The sequence below is a fragment of the Thalassophryne amazonica genome, chromosome 20 (genome assembly GCF_902500255.1).
Source record: "Thalassophryne amazonica chromosome 20, fThaAma1.1, whole genome shotgun sequence".
In the NCBI taxonomy this organism is placed as follows: Eukaryota; Metazoa; Chordata; class Actinopteri; order Batrachoidiformes; family Batrachoididae; genus Thalassophryne; species Thalassophryne amazonica.
In genome coordinates, this window is record NC_047122.1 from 38901990 (window position 1) to 38926176 (window position 24187).

The 24187-nt window shown below is 41.2% G+C and overlaps 1 protein-coding gene across 1 annotated transcript; it reads right to left on the reverse strand.

The window, feature by feature from the left end:
* Positions 1-759: 759 nt before the first annotated feature.
* slc39a4 (solute carrier family 39 member 4) lies at positions 760-22988 on the reverse strand. The gene is made up of 12 exons (XM_034161495.1): positions 22727-22988; positions 20427-20783; positions 19791-19992; positions 18596-18753; positions 10366-10549; positions 10070-10242; positions 9598-9780; positions 9218-9322; positions 1877-1925; positions 1633-1785; positions 1358-1545; positions 760-1272 (listed from the first exon to the last, which is right to left on the reverse strand). The coding sequence occupies exons 1-12, from the start codon at positions 22934-22936 to the stop codon at positions 1144-1146; spliced, it is 2091 nt and encodes a 696-aa protein (XP_034017386.1). The 5' UTR covers positions 22937-22988; the 3' UTR covers positions 760-1143.
* Positions 22989-24187: the final 1199 nt, after the last annotated feature.

A 24187-nucleotide genomic window follows, 5' to 3' on the forward strand; every position in this document is an offset into this window, starting at 1 on the left:
TTTGGCAGTTTGTCATTAAATTGGTTATTTTGTCAGCGACAAAGGTGACAAACAGGTTGTACGTTCTTGCGGCTGCACACAAGCTGAGTAATCACAAATACTACAGCTTTGCTCGCTTGTGTGGATATGCAGGATGTATTATATCTGGCTCCGTGTGTCTGAGAAGCGTCTAGATTCAACAGAAACCACTAGAAGCAAAAGTGTAAACCTGCCACTATTGGAGCTGGACTTAACTTTGACTGAGAAATCAGTTAATACACAAATTAGCAATTAAAATTGGTTTATTAGTTATAATTCTAGACAACAGGGAAATAAATCAAATGTGCAACTGTACTTCTTCTTGTATTGATTGAGAGACTGCAAGGCTTCTTAAATTTCTAGGGCCATTATTAGTGATCAATATTGTTATTGATCACTGCTGGAGTTTTTCATGATAACTTTACCATAAAACGAATCAAAACTGCCTGATGCAAGAAAAAACTGTGTATCCTTAAACAAATATGTGCTACAACTGTTTCATAATTTTAACATTTTATACCGAAAGGTTAACAATATCAAAATATAAATTTAAAAGACACAATGACCCAAATGTTGGTGGTCCACACGTTTTGGCTGCAATAACAATAAAAACAAGCTCATTCTGTAAGACCGAGCACTTTGTGGGCAATCGATTTGGAATGACTCGGCAGCGAGCAGTGTTAGAGGATAATGGCGAGGCTAAGGTAAGCGGCTAATTGTAAAATTGGTCATCTTAAAAAGTTTTACATTTAGTTAGTAAAGACATGCATGTTTACCACTGTAGGTATACTCTCTGTGATACCAACACTTCTAATGACATTTCTGCCTATTCAGTAGCCGGTTAGCCTGTAACAATGCTTGTATTCTAAATCAATACTGCAACATTTAAATTACTTTTTGTCCAGAGTGAAACAATGAACTCCTAAACATCAAAAAATAGAGCCTTCGTTGAAAAATGTTGGCTGTACCCTTGGACACATTATTTAATAAAGTAAAAAAAAAAAAAAAAAAAAACCTACATAAAAAACAAATAAGTATAAGAAATTCAATTGATATAATACAAGAATATAACATGTGGGTTATTGGGTGATCTATAGTGCCAGCAAACAGGTGAATGTTCATGTATTAAAAGCTGATTTGTTCTTCATAAAGCGACAGTATCAACAGAATGACCCACCCCGTCAGAAGGCCAACATTCTGCAATGCAAACATGAGCCAGGGTTTCCTGTGGCTGATATGGACCATGGTGGGCAGCTGGGGGGACAAATTAAGCCAGAGTTATGTACAGTCAGTGTATGCTAAGATCCCTATGAAGATCTTTGAAAACACAAAGACTCACCATATCGGCCAGGCCGACATATAGGAAGAGGCCGGCTGTGATGGCAGCTATCCACTGTTGAGTAGCAAGGTCGGTGGCAACAGACAGAGCAATGTACAGGCCAACAAAGGAGCTCATAGCACTGCCGACATTTAAAAGCAATGCCTTACGGACAGACAACCCACTGTAGAGCAAAATGGCAAAATCACCTTTAAAAGCGAGAGAAAGGAAAAGGAGAATGTTTACTGTCTTGAAAAGTGATCGCCCTTCTGAGTGTGTGTGATTGTGCTCCTAACCAAGTTCATGTGGTAGTTCGTGGCAGAGAACAGCAAGTGATGTGGCAAGACCAGATCTCCAAGACAGGGAGAAAGCTGCACCGATTGCCAAACCGTCTGCAAAGTTGTGGATCCCGTCACCAATAGTGATCATGTAGGGCAGCATACGCTGTTCTGCAAAGGCAGAAATAAACATTTAGTGGTGAAGAATGATCACAATTCAATGATGTCATGTGTGTTTATTGTTGTATTGGAAATTACTCACCTCTTGTACGCTCTTTTGGGTTTGGTTTGTCTTTATCTTCAACGCAAACCTGGAAAAAAGAAACGATAAGCATTGGCTTAACGAAAAGATTGGCTACTCGCCTCATTTTAAGACCAAAACGATGACCAAGGGTGCATAAATAGGTGCAAGTACATTCACTAGTTACTAAATGTACAACCCCAATTCCAATGAAGTTGGGACGTTGTGTAAAATGTAAATAAAAACAAAATATAATGATTTGCAAATACTCTTCAACCTATATTCAATTGAATACACCACAAAGACAAGATATTTAATGTTCAAACTGATAAACTTGATTGTTTTTGTGCAAATATTTGCTCATTTTGAAATGGATGCCTTCAGCACTTTTCAAAAAAGCTGGGTTCAGTGGTATGTTTACCACTGTTACATCACCTTTCCTTCTAACAACACTCAATAAGTGTTTGGGAACTGAGGACACTAATTGTTGAAGCTTTGTAGGTGGAATTCTTTCCCATTCTTGCTTGATGTACGACTTCAGTTGTTCAACAGTCCGGGGTCTCCATTGTCGTCTTTTGCGCTTCATAATTTAAATTAAAAAATTTACTATTGAATCGTCATCTTTTGCACTTCATAATGCGCCACACATTTTCAATGGGCAACAGGTCTGAACTGCAGGCAGGCCAGTCTAGTACCCGCACTCTTTTACTACGAAGCCACGCTGTTGTACCCCCTTCTGTCTGATCATTTCTTAATAACATTTACATTTACTCTGATGGACTACCCAGCAGTGGGGAATAAGTTTCATTACAGTAGAGGTCTTTCAGAAAGCGCTGTAACTAGGTTTAAGGATATAATTCCTTCTTTATGTTCTCCAATGCCATATACCAACACAGGGCAGAGTAGCTACCTAAACTCTGTGAGTGAGATAGATTATCTCGTCAGTAGTTTTATATCCTCATTGAGGACAACTTTGGATGCTGTAGCTCCTCTGAAAGAGAGCCTTAAATCAGAAGTGCCTGACTCCGTGGTATAACTCACAAACTCGCAGCTTAAAGCAGATAACCCGTAAGTTGGAGAGGAAATGGCATCTCACTAATTTAGAAGATCTTCACTTAGCCTGGAAAAAGAGTCTGTTGTTCTATAAAAAAAGTCCTCCGTAAAGCTAGGACATCTTACTACTCATCACTAATTGAAGAAAATAAGAACAACCCCAGGTTTCTTTTCAGCACTGTAGCCAGGCTGACAAAGAGTCAGAGCTCTATTGAGCCGAGTATTCCTTTAACTTTAACTATTAATGACTTCATGACTTTCTTTGCTAATAAAATTTTAACTATTAGAGAAAAAATTACTCATAACCATCCCAAAGACATATTGTTCTCTTTGGCTGCTTTCAGTGATGCCGGTATTTGGTTAGACTCTTTCTCTCCGATTGTTCTGTCTGAGTTATTTTCATTAATTACCTCCTAGTGAAGGTTACAAATGATCTTATGGCCTCAGACAGTGGACTCATCTCTGTGCTTGTTCTGTTAGACCTCAGTGCTGCTTTTGATACTGTCGACCATAAAATTTTATTACAGAGATTAGAGCATGCCATAGGTATTAAAGGCACTGCGCTGCGGTGGTTTGAATCATATTTATCTAATAGATTACAATTTGTTCATGTAAATGGGGAATCTTCTTCACAGACTAAGGTTAATTATGGAGTTCCACAAGGTTCTGTGCTAGGACCAATTTTATTCACTTTATACATGCTTCCCTTGGGCAGTATTATTAGACAGCATTGCTTAAATTTTCATTGTTACGCAGATGATACCCAGCTTTATCTATCCATGAAGCCAGAGGACACACACCAATTAGCTAAACTGCAGGATTGTCTTACAGACATAAAGACATGGATGACCTCTAATTTCCTGCTTTTAAACTCAGATAAAACTGAAGTTATTGTACTTGGCCCCACAAATCTTAGAAACATGGTGTCTAACCAGATCCTTACTCTGGATGGCATTACCCTGACCTCTAGTAATACTGTGAGAAATCTTGGAGTCATTTTTGATCAGGATATGTCATTCAGTGTGCATATTAAACAAATATGTAGGACTGCTTTTTTGCATTTGCACAATATCTCTAAAATTAGAAAGGTCTTGTCTCAGAGTGATGCTGAAAAACTAATTCATGCATTTATTTCCTCTAGGCTGGACTATTGTAATTCATTATTATCAGGTTGTCCTAAAAGTTCCCTGAAAAGCCTTCAGTTAATTCAAAATGCTGCAGCTAGAGTACTGACAGGGACTAGAAGGAGAGAGCATATCTCACCCATATTGGCCTCTCTTCATTGGCTTCCTGTTAATTCTAGAATAGAATTTAAAATTCTTCTTCTTACTTATAAGGATTTGAATAATCAGGTCCCATCTTATCTTAGGAACCTCATAGTACCATATCACCCCAGTAGAGCGCTTCGCTCTCAGACTGCAGGCTTACTTGTAGTTCCTAGGGTTTGTAGGAGTAGAATGGGAGGCAGAGCCTTCAGCTTTCAGGCTCCTCTCCTCTGGAACCAGCTCCCAATTCAGATCAGGGAGACAGACACCCTCTCTACTTTTAAGATTAGGCTTAAAACTTTCCTTTTTGCTAAAGCTTATAGTTAGGGCTAGATCAGGTGACCCTGAACCATCCCTTAGTTATGCTGCTATAGACTTAGACTGCTGGGGGGTTCCCATGATGCACTGAGTGTTTCTTTCTCTTTTTGCTCTGTATGCACCACTCTGCATTTAATCATTAGTGATTGATCTCTGCTCCCCTCCACAGCATGTCTTTTCCTGGTTCTCTCCCTCAGCCCCAACCAGTCCCAGCAGAAGACTGCCCCTCCCTGACCCTGGTTCTGCTGGAGGTTTCTTTCTGTTAAAAGGGAGTTTTTCCTTCCCACTGTAGCCAAGTGCTTGCTCACAGGGAGTCGTTTTGACCGTTGGGTTTTTCCGTAATTATTGTATGGCTTTGCCTTACAATATAAAGCGCCTTGGGGTAACTGTTTGTTGTGATTTGGCGCTATATAAATAAAATTGATTTGATTTGATTTTGTAACACGTGCAGAATGTGGCTTGGCATTGTCTTGCTGAAATAAGCAGGGACGTCCCTGAAAAAGACGTTGCTTGGATGGCAGCATGTGTTGCTCCAAAACCTTGATGAACCTTTCAGCATTGATGGTGCATCACAGATGTGTAAGTTGTCCGTGCCATGGGCACTAACACACCCCCATACCATCACAGATGCTGGCTTTTGAACTTTGTGCTGGTAACAATCTGGATGGTCTTTTTCCTCTTTTGTCCAGAGGACACGACATCCATGATTTCCAAAAACAATTTGAAATGTGGAATCATCAGACCACAGCACACTTTTCCTCTTTGCGGTGTCCATTTCAAATGAGCTCGGGCCCAGAGAAGGCAGTGGTGTTTCTGGATGTTGTTGATGTATGGCTTTCGCTTTGCATGGTAGAGTTTTAACTTGCACTTGTAGATGTAGCGACAAACTGTGTTAACTGACAATGATTTTCTGAAGTGTTCCTGAGCCCACGCGATAAGATCCTTTACACAATGTTGGTTTTTAATGCAGGGCAGCCTGAGGGATCGAAGGTCAAGGGCATTCAATGTTGGTTTTCGGCCTTGCCGCTTATGTGTAGAAAGTTCTCCAGATTCTCTGAATCTTCTGATTATATTATGGACTGTAGATGATGGAATCCCTAAATTCTTTGCAATTGAACGTTGAGAAACATTGTTCTTAAACTGTTGGACTATTTTTTTTTTGAATGCAGTTGTTCACAAAGTGGTGATCCTCACCCCATCTTTCCTTGTGAATGGCTGAGCCTTCTGGGGATGCTCCTTTTATACCCAATCATGACGCTCACCTGTTTCCAATTAACCTGTTCACCTGTGGAATGTTCCAATTAGGTGTTCTTTGAGCATTCCTCAACTTTCCCAGTCTTTCGTTGCCCCGTCCCAGCTTTTTTGAAACGTGTTGCAGGCATCCATTTCAAAATGTGCAAATATTTGCATAAAAACAAAAAAGGTCTATCAGTTTGAACATTAAATATCTTGTCTTTGTGTTGTATTCAATTCAGTATAGGTCGAAGAGGATTTAACTCAGCCACATGGGGTGTGCAGCCAGTACATTCTGAGTGCCGGTCCCAAGCCCGGATAAATGAGGAGGGTTGCGTCAGGAAGGGCATCCGGCGAACTATGCAGACTCAGAATCGAATTCCCATACCGGATCGGTCGCGGCCCGGGTTAACAATGTCCTCCACCGGTGCTATTGCCCAACAGAGTGCCGGTGGAAATTGGGCTACTGCTGGGCGAAGACAATGAAGAGGAGGAGGAAAACGTTGCCACGAACAGCGGGAGAAGAAGAAAACTAGAAGGGTGGAAATGAGAGTGGGGACTTTGAATGTTGGTAGTATGACTGGTAAAGGGAGAGAGCTGGCTGATATGATGGAGAGGAAAAAGGTAGACATATTGTGTGTGCAAGAGACCAAGTGGAAGGGAAGTAAGAGCAGGAGCATCGGCGGTGGGTACAAGTTGTTGTACCATGGTGAGGACAGGAAGAGAAATGGTGTTGGGGTCATTTTAAAGGAAGAGTATGGTAAAAGTGTGTTGGAGGTTAAGCGAGTGTCTGACAGGGTGATGAATGTGAAGTTGGAAATTGAAGGGGTGATGATGAATATCATCAGTGCATATGCCCCACAGGTTGGTTGTGAGATGAAGGAGAAAGAAGATTTCTGGAGTGTGTTAGATGAGGTGGTGGAGAGTGTGCCCAAGCATGAAAGAGTGGTGATAGGAGCAGACTTCAATGGGCATGTTGGTGAAGGGAACAGAGGTGATGAGGAAGTAATGGGTAGATATGGTATCAAGGATAGGAATGGGGAAGGACAGATGGTAGTTGATTTTGCAAAAAGGATGGAAATGGCTGTGGTGAATACCTACTTTAAGAAAAGGGAGGAGCACAGGGTAACATATAAGAGTGGAGGAAGGTGCACACAGGTGGACTACATTCTTTATAGGAGATGCAAGCTAAAAGAAATCACAGACTGTAAGGTGGTAGCAGGAGAGAGTGTCACTAGACAGCAAGGATGGTTGTTTGTAGGATGACTTTAGAGGTAAAGAAGAAGAAGAGAGTGAGAGCTCAACAAAGGATCAGATGGTGGAAGCTGAAGGAGGAAGACTGTTGTGTGAAATTTAGCGAGCAGGTGAGAGAAGCACTGGTTGGAGGGGAAGCAATTTTGGACAACTGGAAAAGTACTGCAGATGTGGTGAGGGAGACAGCTAGGACAGTACTGGGTATGACATCTGGACAGTGGAAGGAAGACAAGGAGACTTGGTGGTGGAATGAAGAGGTCCAGGAAAGCATAAGGAGAAAGAGGTTGGCGAAAAAGTTTTGGGATAGTCGGAGAGATGAAGAAAGTAGACAGGAGTACAAGGAGATGCGGCGTAAGGCGAAAAGAGAAGTGGCAAAAGCAAAGGAAAAAGGCATATTGCGAGCTGTACAAGAAGTTGAATAGTAAGGAAGGAGAAAAGGACTTGTACCGATTGGCCAGACAAAGGGACAGAGCTAGAAAGATGCACATGGTAATGTGCTGACAAGTGAGGAGTGTGTGCTGAGAAGGTGGAGGGAATATTTTGCAGAGTTGATGAATAAAGAAAATGAGTGAGAGAAAAGGCTGGATGATGTGGTGAGAGTAAATCAGGAAGTACAAGAGATTAGCAAGGAAGAAGTGAGGGCTGCTATGAAGAGGATGAAGAGTGGAAAGGCAGTCGGTCCAGATGACATTCCAGTGGAGGCATGGAAATGTCTAGGAGAGATGGCAGTAGAGTTTCTAACCAGATTGTTTAATAAAATCTTGGAAAGTGAGAGCATGCCTGAGGAGTGGAGACAAAGTGTGCTGGTTCCTATTTTCAAGAACAAGGGTGATGTGCAGAGCTGCAGTAACTACAGAGGCATAAAGCTGATCAGCCACAGCATAAAGTTATGGGAAAGAGTAGTAGACGCTAGGCTTAGAAAACAGGTGAAGATCTGTGAGCAGCAATATGGTTTCATGCCAAGAAAGAGCACTACAGATGCAATGTTTGCTCTGAGAATACTGTTGGAAAAGTACAGAGAAGGACAGAAAGAGTTACATTGTGTGTTTGTGGACTTAGAAAAAGCTTATGACAGGGTGCCAAGAGAAGAGCTGTGGTATTGTATGAGGAAGTCTTGAGTGGCAGAGAAGTATGTTAGGGTAGTGCAGGACATGTACAAGAATAGCGTGACAGCGGTGAGATGCGCAGTCGGAATGACAGACTCATTCAAGGTGGAGGTGGGATTACACCAAGGATCAGCTCTGAGTCCTTTCTTGTTTGCAGTGGTGATGGACAGGTTGACGGATGAGATCAGACAGGGGTCCCCATGGACTATGATGTTTGCAGATGACATTGTGATCTGTAGTGAGAGTAGAGAGCAAGTTGAGTCTAGTCTGGAGAAGTGGAGATATGCTTTGGAGAGAAGGGGAATGAAAGTCAGTAGAAGCAAGACTGAGTACATGTGTGTGAATGAGAGGGAGCCCAGTGGAATAGTGCAGTTACAAGGAGTAGAAGTGGTGAAAGTAGATGAGTTTAAATATTTGGGGTCAACTGTTCAAAGTAATGGAGAGTGTGGTAGAGAGGTGAGGAAGAGAGTGCAGGCAGGGTGGAGTGGGTGGAGAAAGGTGGCAGGAATGATTTGTGACCGAAGAATATCAGCAAGAGTGAAGGGGAAAGTTTACAAAACAGTAGTGGGACCAGCTATGTTGTATGGTTTAGAGACAGTGGCACTAACAAAAAGACAGGAGGCAGAGCTGGAGGTGGCAGAGCTGAAGATGTTGAGATTCTCTTTGGGAGTGACAAGAATGGACAAGATTAGGAATGAACATATCAGAGGGACAGCTCAGGTGGGACGGTTTGGAGACAAAGTCAGAGAGGCGAGATTGAGATGGTGAGGATGGAGCCACCAGGCAGGAGGAGAAGAGGGAGACCAAAGAGGAGGTTCACGGATGTGCTGAGAGAGGACATGCAAGTGGTTGGTGTGACAGAGGAAGATACAGAGGACAGGGTGAGATGGAAACGATTGATCTGCTGTGGCGACCCCTAACGGGAACAGCCGAAAGACAAAGAAGAAGATAGGTCGAAGAGGATTTGCAAATCATTGTATTCTGTTTTTATTTACATTTCACACAACGTCCCAACTTCATTGGAATTTGGGTTGTAGCTGCGTCTGTCATAATCTAGCAATGACACAGCACCGTGCAGTTTTGTGCCAGGCATGAGACAGAGCTCAAAGCGTTAATGAGTGCGTGTTTCTCACCAGGTCGGTTTTAGATGTAGATTGTGACTTGTCTTTGTGTTTCTTTTCCTGTTGATACATCTCTAAAATTTTCCCATGATCACAGTGGTGAGTCTCTGCTTCTTCCTGGGAAAAAGAAGCTGATTATTAGTTTAAAAATTGATAAAATGCACATCTAATATTAAATCTTAATACAGCATTTTAAACAATGATGCAACTTTCAAAAACGTCATACATTTAAATATGTTTATCAAATTTTTTATAGAATATGTTTATCAAATTTTTATAGAATTTTGAAGTTTTTTTAATGGGAGGAAATATGTTTAAATGGTGTTTGCATGTGTTTCTATTTTTATACTCAGCTTTATAATATTCGGTGCACAATTGAAAAGTCTTCTTACCTCATGATGATGATGATGATGATGTGATTGTTGTTTGTCTTTACGTGTGATTAGGGAGAAGATTGTTTCCATCAGGTAAAAGAGATAGATCCCCGACATCAGCAACAGCATCCTGAGGATGTAGATTGGAGGGTCCTGCTGGTGAACGGAATGTGAGTCTGGGTGCACGTGCAATCCTAAAAACTGTACAGATATCAGAGGAAGGGCTTGTTAATAAGCTGTTTGTCCAGAAATGCAAACTATTGAAAGGCACAAAAAAATCTGCAAAACATCTTAGTGCAAAGAATCTCAATGTTACAGCTTATTTGTGTTTGTATATCTGTGTCTGTGTGTGTGTCAGGATTTTGTGCGTGTGTTTTTTTTAATGTTTTTTGGGGTATTGTCATACAGTTATCACTTTGCAGGTAGCAGAGTCAAACAGAACCAAATAATTAATGTTACATAGTAAGTGTTAGATATGTGGAGGACTCACCATGGGCAACAGGTGCAATAAAGCATCACCTGTCAGAGAACCGACTGCCAGGCTGATGCAAAACTGGATACACAACTGGAACACGCTGGAACAGGAAGTACAGAGCAGCACCACAATGCCAAACAGAGACGTTAGCGTGATCACAACATTAGCAATGGTCGCGAAGATGTATCCTGTGAGACAAGCAGAAAAAAAGAGTGGAACAAGGCAAATGAAGGCTTGAATTAAACAAATGACTGTAAACCAGATCATTTATTCATCCTCCATTCCTCACACAAAGCTGAACAAACACTTACTCTCAGTTTTGGTGAGCTGATCAGGATCCAGCATTTCTCCCGTGGCTCTGCACGCTCCGCTCAGGATCTGCTGAACAAGTGCAGGACTCAGCTGAGCAAAGTCCGACCGATGCAGGCTGGTGGAGGTAGAGCTGCCGCTGGTCAGATTGTAGATCAGTATGAGCTCGTCCCCTGAGAAACATTGCTGGAAGAAGAGACAGACATTTCTGGGAATACTGTTAAAAAATAGACCTTTGTGGCTGCAAAGTAGAGTTCTGCTTGCCAGCTGTAGTTGCTGCGGGTCTTACTGAGATGCTGTCATATGAAAAAGAGGTCAGGTCTGGGAGCACACACTGGTACTCCACATCAATGCACTCACCACACTATGGAACCACCCTGGGTGCTAGATGGTAAACACCCTGGCAGACAACTGGTCCTTGCCAAAATCTGGTAAGTAGCCAGGTGATACATTAGCATCCCCTTGGACCTTTCCAGATGCTGGGGACCCCAGCACTGAGATACAATTGTGCTCAAAAGTTTACATACCATGTCAGAATTTTTGCTTTTTTGGCCATTTTAAGAGAATATGAATGACAACACAAAAACTTGGCAGCTAATTTATTGTCAAACAACGGTGTTTCCTCTTTTTAAATCAAAACGACAAGAGAACTACCCAAATGACCCTGATCTAAAGTTTACATACCCCTGTTCTTAATAATGTGTATTGCCCCTTTAACATCAATGACAGCTTGGAGTCTTTTGTGGTAGCTGTGGACGAGGCTCTCTGATGGTAAAGCTGCCACTGAATATGTCTTGGACTTTATTTACATCAATTACAAAGAAATACAAACAATATGGCACTCTATGGTAAATCTGCATGGAGTAGACAGTTCTCAAAAACTGAGTGACAAGAGGTGCAAGAAGTATAAGAGTAAGGAAAGCCACCAAGACACCCACATTGCTTGAGAAGCCAAGTGAGGTGTCAGTATGGGTTTGGGATTGTCTTACATCCAAGTGTTCAATGATTTTCTGGATTTGGCCATCGTTTGTGTGTCTGTATGTTGTAAAAACCAAATTAACGTATTGAGAGATTATTTGTCATTTTGATTTAAAAAGAGGAAACACCGTTGTTTGACAGTAAACCACTAACCATAGAAAAAAAAGGTTTTGTGTTGTCATTCATATTCTCTTAAAAATGGACAAAAAGCAAAAATTCTGCCAGGGTATTTAAACTTTTGAGCACAACTGTACATATGTGCTGGCTCATGCTTATGGAAGGGTACCAGACACATGGGTGCCTCACAATGCAGTTAGTATCATCTGACTCTCCCTAAGTATTCCTTTGTTTAACACAAAGTCATTCCAGTGGTACCCAGAGATCCTCCAGAGAGACCTGTTGCTGGGTTGTGTCCAAGACTAATAACACCAAAACCCTAAAGACATGGACATTCTTTCTACTGCAAAAGTTTTGATATCACCTCATGAATCATAAACGGATCCCAGATAATCTCTACACCCACACAGGCTCAGCTCTCAGTCACATGAATGTCACTCCTGAGATAAGATAATCTCTCAACAAGTTAATTTTGTTTTTACAACATAGAGACACACAAGCGACAGCCAAATCCAGAAAATCATTGAACATTTGGATGTAAGACAATCCCAAACCCACACTCTGACACCTCACTTGGCTTCTCAAGCAATGTAATTGTGATATCCATTGGTTCCACAAAGATCCCAGCATTGTCTGTAAAACCTAAATTAGTGATGCTTCCTCACAGCAAAGGTACGCAAGCTGGTGGACTCTACTTTGGCAATCACCCAGTCCATGCCAGCAGTGAACAGAGGAGCGAGAACACATCCCTGATGAAAGCCAAAATTCACTGGTTAGAAGTCATGAGCATCAAAATCTCAATATTTTATCCTGTGTTACATACAGTAGTGTTCAGAATAATAGTAGTGCTATGTGACTAAAAAGATTAATCCAGGTTTTGAGTATATTTCTTATTGTTATATGGGAAACAAGGTACCAGTAGATTCTCACAAATCCAACAAGACCAAGCATTCATGATATGCACACGCTTAAGGCTATGAAATTGGGCTATTAGTAAAAAAAAAAAAAGTAGAAAAGGGGGTGTTCACAATAATACAACCCCTGGCAAAAATGATGGAATCACCAGCCTCGGAGGATGTTCATTCAGTTGTTTAATTTTGTAGAAAAAAGCAGATCACAGACATGACCCTGTTGGGAAGGTGTCGTAGCACGGACCCACAACAGGGGGCGCAAATGAACGGACAATGAGTAAGCCAAAAGGTAACAATTTAATGTTGTGATAATACACAACGAAACGTGCAGTAATCTTCACAGTCAATAAACACCAGGTGACGTGTGGGCAGGCTCGAAGATAGAAGACCCCTGACGAGAGAGAAGCCGCGTCCCACACGGCCTCCACCACCAACGGTCTGAAGAACACCGGAGCCGCCAAGTCCCGAGTCCCCAGGTGGCCTCTGTCTTCGGCTGTCGACCCTGGTACTGCTGGCAGAAAGCAGAGATATGATGTGTGAGTGTGAGTCCGCACACTCAGTAATTCACAGTCCAAACACAGTTAGGAGGGAGCACCTCCACCTCCAAATCACACACACTCGTGCAGCTCCTGGTCAACCACTTATCTGAGATGGGGTGTGAGGCGAAGCCGTCGCTGTCGCACCAAACGCCAATCCTCCAGATAAGGCAACACTCCAGGAAAACGGCTGCAATAGAAGTTCAGGTTATTACACACACAGTGTCAGTCAGCAGAGAAATTACCTTGGTACTGGTAGTCGATTTCTCGGCGAGGAGGTGGAGTTGCAGTCCGGCTTTTATGGTGGTGATGATGATGAACGAGTGACAGCTGGTGCAGGGGATGAATGACAGCTGTCACTTCTTCTAGGTCTGGCGCCCTCTCGTGCTTGGAGCCCGCACTCCAAGCAGGGCGCCCTCTGGTGGTGGTGGGCCAGCAGTACCTCCTCTTCAGCGGCCCACACAACAGACACAAAACTAAAGTCATTTCAAATGGCAACTTTCTGGCTTTAAGAAACACTATAAGAAATCAGGAAAAATAATTGTGGCAGTCAGTAACGGTTACTTTTTTAGACCAAGCAGAGGGAAAAAAATATGGACTCACTCAATTCTGAGGAATAAATTATGGAATCACCCTGTAAATTTTCATCCCCAAAACTAACACCTGCATCAAATCAGATCTGCTCGTTAGTCTGCATCTAAAAACGAGTGATCACACCTTGGAGAGCTGTTGCACCAAGTGGACTGACATGAATCATGGCTCCAGCACGAGAGATGTCAGTTGAAACAAAGGAGAGGATTATCAAACTCTTAAAAGAGGGTAAATCATCACGCAATGTTGCAAAAGATGTTGGTTGTTCACAGTCAGCTGTGTCTAAACTCTGGACCAAATACAAACAACATGGGAAGGTTGTTAAAGGCAAACATACTGGTAGACCAAGGAAGACATCAAAGCGTCAAGACAGAAAACTTAAAGCAATATGTCTCAAATATCAAAAATGCACAACAAAAGAAATGAGGAACGAATGGGAGGAAACTGGAGTCAACATCTGTGACTGAACTGTAAGAAACCGCCTAATGGAAATTGGATTTACATACAGAAAAGCTAAACGAAAGCCATCATTAACACCTAAACAGAAAAAAACAAGGTTACAATGGGCTAAGGAAAAGCAATCGTGGACTGTGGATGACTGGATGAAAGTCATATTCAGTGATGAATCTCGAATCTGCATTGGGCAAGGTGATGATGCTGGAACTTTTGTTTGGTGCCGTTCCAATGAGATTTATAAAGATGACTGCCTGAAGAGAACATGTAAATTTCCACAGTCATTGATGATATGGGGCTGCATGTCAGGTAAAGGCACTGGGGAGATGGCTGTCATTACATCATCAATAAATGCACAAGTTTACGTTTATATTTTGGACACTTTTCTTATCCCATCAAATGAAAGGATGTTTGGGGATGATGAAATCATTTTTCAAGATGATAATGCATCTTGCCATAGAGCAAAAACTGTGAAAACATTCCTTGCAAAAAGACACATAGGGTCAATGTCATGGCCTGCAAATAGTCCGGATCTTAATCCAATTGAAAATCTTTGGTGGAAGTTGAAGAAAATGGTCCATGACAAGGCTCCAACCTGCAAAGCTGATCTGGCAAGAGCAGAGAAAGTTGGAGCCAGATTGATGAAGAGTACTGTTTGTCACTCATTAAGTCCATGCCTCAGAGACTGCAAGCTGTTATAAAAGCCAGAGGTGGTGCAACAAAATACTAGTATTGTGTTGGAGCGTTCTTTTGTTTTTCATGATTCCATAATTTTTTCCTCAGAACTGAGTGATTCCATATTTTCTTTTTCCCCTCTGCTTGGTCTAAAAAAGTAACCGTTACTGACTGCCACAATTTGTTTTCCTGATTTCTTATAGTGTTTCTTAAATCCAGAAAGTTGCCATTTGAAATGACTTTAGTTTTGTGTCATGTCTGTGATCTGCTTTTTTCTACAAAATTAAACAACTGAATGAACATCCTCCGAGGCCGGTGATTCCATAATTTTTGCCAGGGGTTGTAGTAGCATCTGCTGTTGACGCTACAAACTCAAAACTATTATGTTCAAACTGCTTTTTTAGCAATCCTGTGAATCACTAAACTAGTATTTAGTTGTATAACCACAGTTTTTCATGATTTCTTCATATCTGCAAGGCATGGAGTCAACCAACTTGTAGCACCTTTCAGCTGTTATTCCACTCCAAGATTCTTTAACAACATTCCACAATTCATTCACATTTCTTGGTTTTGCTTCAGAAACCGCTTTTTTGATGTCACCCCACAAGTTCTCAATTGGATTTAGGTCCGGGGATTAGGCAGGCCACTCCAAAACATTAATTTTGTTGGTTTGGAACAAAGATTTTGCTCATTTACTAGTGTGCTTGGGGTCATTGTCTTGTTGAAACACCCATTTCAAGGGCATGTCCTCTTCAGCATAAGGCAACATGACCTCTTCAAGTATTTTGACATATCCAAACTGATCCATGATACCTGGTATGTTGTGTGGGCCGCTGAAGAGGAGGTACTGCTGGCCCACCACCAGAGGGCGCCCTGCCTGAAGTGCGGGCTTCAGGCACGAGAGGGCGCAGCCGCCTCACGGGAGCAGCCGGGAATGACAGCTGTCTCTCATCACCACCTGACAGCTGTCACTCATCACCACCTCATCACCATCTCCATAAAAGCCGGGCAGCAACTCCACCTCCCTGCCGAGATATCTTCAAGCCAAGAAGGTAAACTGCTCAGCTGTTTTTTGAGTCTTTCACAGACAGTTTTTGCTTCTGTATTGTTTGCAGTCATTTCTGTGAGTGCTTGCAGCTGGAGGCTGGGTTTGTGGTTCGTGGAGGGCTGACGTCTTCGCTCCCCACGCCAAACTTCGATAAGTACTCACTAATACTGCACGTGCCGGGTTTCTGGATTGGAGGTGGAGGTTTTTCCTCCGTTGGAAACTAAAGACTGTTTTTTGCTGACTGTTTGCTGGGTGTGTGCTCACACCCACCCTTGATTGTTTCTGCTTCCTGCCAGCAGTACCAGATCAGACAGCCGGAGACGGTGACCACCTGGGGACTCGGGACTTGGCGGCTCCAGTATGCTCCAGGTTTGGTGGCGGTGGAAATCGTGTGGGTTCCGGCTCCTCTCTGGACGGACGTCTTCTATCCTCGAGCCTGCCCACACGTCACCTTTGTAGATTGACTACATACAAAATTCTGTAATCGTCTGTATTTCGTTGTGCACATTCACAACAGTAAAGTGTTCTATTTTCGGCTCATTCATTGTCCATTCATTTACGCCCCCTGTTGTGGGTCCGTGTCACTACACTTTCCCAACATGGTATGCGATATATAGGCCCAACACCATAGTAAGAGAAACATGCCCATATCATGATGCTTGCACCACCATGCTTCACTGTCTTCACTGTGAACTGTGGCTTGAATTCAGAGTTTGGGGGTCATCTCACAAACTGTCTGCGGCCCTTGGACCCAAAAAGAACAATTTTACTCTCATCAGTCCACAAAATATTCTTCCATTTCTCTTTAGGCCAGTTGATGTGTTCTTTGGCAAATTGTAACCTCTTCTGCACATATCTTTTATTTAACAGAGGGACTTTGCGGGGGATTCTTGCAAATAAATTAGCTTCACACAGGCATCTTCTAACTGTCACTCCAGAGTGTCTTTGATCACCCTGGAGCTGATCAATGGGTGAGCCTTTGCCATTCTGGTTATTCTTCTATCCATTTTGATGGTTGTTTTCCGTTTTCTTCCACGCGTCTGTTTTTTTGTCCATTTTAAAGCATTGGAGATCATTGTAGATGAACAGCCTATAATTTTTTGCACATGCGTATAAGTTTTCCCCTCTCCAATCAACTTTTTAACCAAACTAGGCTGTTCTTCTGAACAATGTCTTGAACGTCCCATTTTCCTCAGGTTTTCAAAGAGAAAAGCATGTTCAACAGGTGATGGCTTCATCCTTAAATAGGGGACACCTGATTCACACCTGTGTGTTCCACAAAATTGACAAGTTCACTGACTGAATGCCACACTACTATTATTGTGAACACCCCCTTTTCTACTTTTTTTTTTTTTTACTAATAGCCCAGTTTCATAGCCTTAAGAGTGTGCATATCATGAATGCTTGGTCTTGTTGGATTTGTGAGAATCTACTGGTACCTTGTTTCCCATGTAACAATAAGAAATATACGAGGGCTGTCCGTAAAGTATAGGTCCTTTTTATTTTTTTCAAAAACTATATGGATTTCATTCATATGTTTTTACGTCAGACATGCTTGAACCCTCGTGCGCATGCGTGAGTTTTTCCACGCCTGTCGGTGACGTCATTCGCCTGTGAGCACTCCTTGTGGGAGGAGTCGTCCAGCCCCTCGTCGGAATTCCTTTGTCTGAGAAGTTGCTGAGAGACTGGCGCTTTGTTTGATCAAAATTTTTTCTAAACCTGTGAGACACATCGAAGTGGACATGGTTCGAAAAATTAAGCTGGTCTTCAGTGAAAATTTTAACAGCTGATGAGGTGATTTTGAGGTGATTCTGTCGCTTTAAGGACTTTTCACGGTGCGAGACGTCGCGCAGCACTCTCAGGCAGCGTCATCAGCCTGTTTCAAGCTTAAAACCTCCACATTTCAGGCTCTGTTGATCCAGGACGTCGTGAGAGAACAGAGAAGTTTCAGAAGAAGTCGGTTTCAGCATTTTATCCGGATATTCCACTGTTAAAGGAGATTTTTTTAATGAAAGACGTGCGGGCGGATTACAGCGTCGGCTCGCAGCCGCCGCGACGCTCCGTCACAGGAAAAACACCTCTGTTGGAAGCCTTGAGGACAAGTTGGAACATCTCCAGCTGATAAACAATTTCTCATATACTCACTCCACTGAAAGCCATCAAAAGCCAACTGGATTTTAACAAATGGTTATCAACACGGAGGTGCTTTTCCTGTGCCACCGCGCTGTGTCGGCTGCGTCCCGACGCGCGGACCCGTCCGCACGTCTTTCATTAAAAAAATCTCCTTTAACAGTGGAATATCCGGATAAAATGCTGAAACCGACTTCTTCTGAAATGTCTCTGTTCTCTCACGACGTCCTGGATCAATAGAGCCTGAAATGTGGAGGTTTTAAGCTTGAAACAGGCTGATGACGCTGCCTGAGAGCGCTGCACGACGTCTCGCACCGTGAAAAGTCCTTAAAGCGACAGAATCACCTCAAAATCTCTCATCAGCTGTTAAAATTTTCACTGAAAACCAGCTTAATTTTTCGAACCATGTCCACTTCGATGTGTCTCACAGGTTTAGAAAAGATTTTGATCAAACAAAGCGCCAGTCTCTCAGCAACTTCTCAGACAAAGGAATTCCGACGAGGGGCTGGACGACTCCTCCCACAAGGAGTGCTCACAGGCGAATGACGTCACCGACAGGCATGGAAAAACTCACGCATGCGCACGAGGGTTCAAGCATGTCTGACGTAAAAACATATGAATGAAATCCATATAGTTTTTGAAAAAATAAAAAGGACCTATACTTTACGGACAGCCCTCGTACTCAAAACCTGGATTAATCTTTTTAGTCACATAGCACTACTATTATTCTGAACACTACTGTATGTGCGTTACATATGTGGAGGACTCATGTTTGGTATGTTTGGGTGTGTACCTGGTCCCAGGTGATGTTACTCTCATGGTGTGCATGGATGCTTCTTTTCCTCCTCCTTTGTCCACTGTGATCATGACCAACATGTCCATCATCATGATGATCATACTCATACTGATCGATGGGACCCAGGTTGAGGCTCCTCATAAGACCCTCCAAGTCTATAGACCAAAAATACAAACTACACTTGAGCAAAGCACGCAAAGTGATGCAACTATTCTGTACATTAATAAAACAATATGGGGTAACACTGCATTAAGTAATGACCAAAGAAAATGTAATTTTTTTTTTTACTTCAATATGTAACAACATTCTGTAAAGATCCAGTGCATTTTGGAATAAACAGCCTGAACACAATATGTAATAAATTCCCCTACATTTGATCATAAATAATTATGTACTGCAAGTATGACAAAATGCAGTAGTTGGCAATTTTTGTGATGAAATTGTGATAATACAGTGCATTATGTAATAACCAACCAAAATGGATGTATTCATCTGTATATGTTAAAAACAGATGATATTAACAAACTGATGCACAGACTAAACTATTAAACATAATATGCTGTAAACTTCACAGACAGTGAATCAAGAAATCCAATTTTACACATCAGGGCCTTTGGTAATGTACAACAAAAAGTCAGACACAAAAATAACATTTTGTTTATTTATTTTAACAACATAATCACTACTGCTGTATGATTAATTGTATTAAAAATGCAATCTCGATTCTTGACAATGATTCTGATGCATCATTTCACCAACGACAGTAATATTACATACTGTCTTCAGATTATTACATAACGAAAGTGAAAATGTATTATTTTGTTGCAGTGTTATGTAAAGTGGTGTTATTACATATGATATATTACAACTACTTCATGGATATATGCACATGATTAAAAATCAAAAGTTATGCACTGGCCTGCATGGTAAATGGTAAATGGACTGCATTTATATAGCGCTTTTCCATCTGCATCAGACGCTCAAAGCGCTTTACAATAATGCCTCACATTCACCCCGATGTCAGGGTGCTGCCATACAAGGCATGTTACCTTTTGAGATGGTTGTGCAACCTGCCACTCTTTCTGAGTAAATCTCAATTTTGGTAATGAATTTTAAAGTGATTGTTGTTCTGCAGCTCTTATCTGTTCCAAGAGTTTGTGTCCATTTTTTCCTGTTTATGCAGGATTTTTACCCTCAGCTGTGAAATTTTCTGAGCCCAAACGCTTCATGATGTAATCCAGGAAGAAGCTCTCCTCAGGCAGTGACCGACCAACGAAACAGTCACCTCGCAAGCCGTGATAGAGGACACGCCCCAGAACAGCAGCCACTTCTGCTCTCTGGTCCACTGCTGCTACATTGACCTCTGTCATGATGGCGCTAGGTGTTACACAATTCTGTTAACCATGGTGAGAAAAACAGGGAACAATTATGGGTAAGAATATGTAGTTTATCCTTAATTCACTGCAATTGTACTTCAAGAACCGCATGCAGGATGTTATAGACTCTTGTCACATATGTAACTGAAGTCTAAACAAGCTGTTTCAAGAATAAATTTTGCAAGTTAGTTTCTGCATGCACAGGCATGCAATCTTGGGACTTTGATGACGTTTAACATGAAACATAAATTATATTTTACTGTAAAAAGTACACAAAATCAGTTTTTCACAATATGACTCCTTCAAGTTTTGTGACTGTTAATGTAGAGTACAGAGCAAAGCCTGTCTACTGCAAGATCACAGCAGACTCTAACAGTCTTAAATCATATAACATGTACTATAAGGGAATAGCAAAGTGAGGAATTTGATTCCTGCTGTATTGATTTGATTACCTGACTGTGCAGAGCCTCATAGTGATCACTGAGGTCTCCAAACACAATCTTTAATCCATGAACATCTATGTGCTTGTGCTCATGTTCCTGCTGCGACCTGTGGTCTTCATGGTGGTGGTCGTGATGAGTGATTTTATGGAGAAAGTGTTCTGTCTCTTCTCTCCACTTCCCATCCCTCACTGCATGACAGACCAGACTGGGTGAAGTGAGGAATAGGACACAGCCAGCAGCAAATGCACTGAATTCGGACACACTGACAGCGACATCTCCTGATCCGTTTCTGGTGGTTCCACTTTTGTGGACTTCAAGGATGGAAGGTTGGCTGATCAGCTGGTGAATGCCCTCTGTTAGATTACACTGACCATTCAGACAGCAGATCATTTGCACAAAGAGAAAAACAAGAGGTCATTGAACAAAATTAATTCCTCTACCAAAGCTGAGCAGTCTGGTTATATAACACCAAATGTAACAAATGTCCTGTACATTTTACTGTAATGGAGCTGAATGATGAGTGGAATTCTTAATACAATAAAGAAAAATTTATTATGCATACAAATGTATACACAATTATTCCTAGGCATGTTCCCTGTATAATACGGTGAGTTAATACAGTATAAGCTAGTTTATTAGAGGGTGACATTGCAACAGTAACAACAAGTAATTAAACTGTGTCTCAAATGAGGTTTATTATTTTATTGATCCTTTTTTAATCTTAACACTGTCAAAAAGATATTAGACACACCTTCCTGAATATATTTGATCTGTGCCTTTTACTCAGTGCATTACGTATGTTTAATTCCAGCAGAAATTTGTGCAGTATTTATTGTGTAGTCAGTGAACTTTTGTCACTTGGCAGCAGATAATAATTATCAGCCATGCACTGTTCATTTGTATAATATAGGTTACTGCTCTCACAGAAAGTTCAAAGATTGCACTGACAGCAGCCCTCATAAAGCTAATACACCAGGGCCAACAGGGAACCACCCCTGCTGGTAAAGTATTGTTAATCATTTTTATAATCACTACATCCATTTTCTAAACCCATCTATTCCAATTAAGGTTCAGGGGGGCTGGAAGATAACCCCAGTGGTCACTAGGCACTGGATTCAGAGTCCAGCACACTAACCATTACACTGCAAAATAACTTTTAGCGAAGAAAATTTATAACTTTTTAAAAAATGTTTTCATCAGTATTTTAGATTTTTAAAGCATGCCATGCACTGCTGTATGTGTAGTATTATAGCAGGGAATGGGGGAGATCTGTATCTTTGGTACTGACATTATAGCAGCTTAGTTTTTCAATCAAGTAATAATTTTGTCTGACTTGTTCTGGTTTTAAATAAAATAAACAAAGTAAAATACAGATTAATAAAATAAATACAATAATAAATAAAATAAAATATTACCAATACTTCTTCCAAAGAAGTATATTTTTCTAACTTTTAAAATAATGATGATGATAATAATAATAATTTTTCCAAACAGGTGTCAATTTTTCTGACTTCTCTTAATTTTTATATACATACTTATCTTACTGTCTAAATAATAATAATAATAATACTTATAAAATTGTCTTCTTGATTCTTATTTTTCCATTCCCTCACAAGTGCAGGTGCAGCTTGTTCATGGCTCACAATTATTTTTTTTAATACCAACTGGAGACTCAAATACGTATCTAATTACATACGTAAACAGTCAACAGGTGCTGTCAAATTTCATGCAAACAAACAAACAAACAAACAAATAAATAAAGTTAATATCACAAGAAGTACTGGACTAATGGTGCATTCAGGGACCGTCGGCATTTCCATCGTCATACATGGAAATATGGTGCTGCCCCATTTTAACTGTTTAAATTTAATGAAGAGCAGGGGCAGATATAGTGTGGGCTCTTGCAAAAAAAAAAAAAATAAAAAAAAAAAATAGATATATACATGTTTGGCATGTTCATAAGTAAAAAAAAAAGATACGCAGGAAAAATATAAACATAGCTAAGTCAGGTCATCTAAGTTAGTACCTGACTTTACTACATTTAAATACACATTTTTATTATGTTGAAACAAAGAAAATTATCCTCTTTTAGAAAAAACAGTCACAGAAAACAATTTAAAAAAGATTAGATAAAAAGAAACACAAAAAGAGCAGCGATATTGTAAACACAATAGATACATTTTTTTCCTGTTGTATTATTATGTTTTTAGCCAAGACATAGCTAAGGATTTGGCGCTGCAAGATCCGCCACTTCCTCACTTCCTTCTGCTCGCAGCTCATCTGGCTGTGGATTGTCTAATGAAATTTACCTTTTCACACGACACTTCGCCGCACTGCACACGGTTCTCCAGCATATTAAAGAGGGACCGAAGCGCCTCTCCGGTCAGATGCTGCTCTCCGAGCGACACAAGCGCAACCACATCCCTGTAGGCTGTCTCCACCGCGGGCGACCACGCAACAAAACCGAACGAACCCCAAGCAGCAACCTGACTGAGCACGAGGAGGACGGAGAAAATCATTTTCTTAACACACAGTAAAGGAAAAGTGCTGTAATTAAAAAATAAGATTAAATAAACTCAGTAAAAACCACAGCTAAACGGGAGGCAGAGTGAGACAGTACCACAGTAATTCCACAGATACTTTGTGGTGTACAGACTTCAGCACGCGCATTTTATTAACCGAGTGCGGACCGAATTCTGAATTGTGATTGGCTCAGACGTGGCTCGTGCCATAGCGGTATACCTGTGTATTAAAGGGGTCATATTAGGCATTTTCCTTCAACACACACACGCACACATACTCACACATGAACAGGGTTTCTCCAATCACAGCCACAGAACACTATAAAGCTGCGGCCACATTAGCTACATGTTGCTGACAAGCGGTTGGCTTTGCGATTTGATGGGGGTTCCCGAGGAGTGTATGCTAACTAGAGTCAGGTGATACCGGGAATTTTGGGATTGATCCGATACCAAGTAAATACAGGTCCAGTATCGCTGATATCGATACCGATGCTTTTTCGTATTTAAGCTTCATGGATCCAAAGGATCCTAAAGTCCTAGGATAGAATTTCGCCAAACATTGTACGTGACAAAAAAATACTTTATTATCACAATCAACATTTTTGTTTAAAAAATTAACACTCAACACAACTTAAAACAAAATCTCCTGAGGTAGAGGGCTGACAAACCACAATACAATGGTGCACTGCTCCGTGTTGTGTGACACAGCGCAGCGCTGCTCTTACAGAGAGTAGACTTTGATGAATCTGCGTGCGCAGCAGTCAGTGCGTGTGGGAGAGAAAAAAGCTTGAGTATCGATCTTTTTACACAAGGATCGTTCAATATCAATACCAGTGTTGGTATCGATATTATCGATATTAGGATCGATCCGCCCACCTCTAATGCTAACATCTCCATAAAATGCCTTGTAAATCATTTTAGAGGTGTTATCTGGTGACAAAAACATAATTTTTAGATTATAGAAGTATTGATTTCTTGCCAACTTTTACAAAATATATGAGAAACATCTGAGAGTTATTCTTAGTAGGACGATAGCGGCACACATAAAGGCAGCAGCTCTGTGCTTTCACTTTCAGTGCTTACTTTGTTTTATTGTTATGTACATCGTAATCGTCTTAGCAACTTTCTGTTGAGCTAACACCACCTACAGTCGACACAATCTTTTAAAAATTGGAGATTAGCGCAAGAGGAGTATTACAGTGGAGTCTTCTCGTTCATACAACATCCCTGTACACATAACAAGAGACC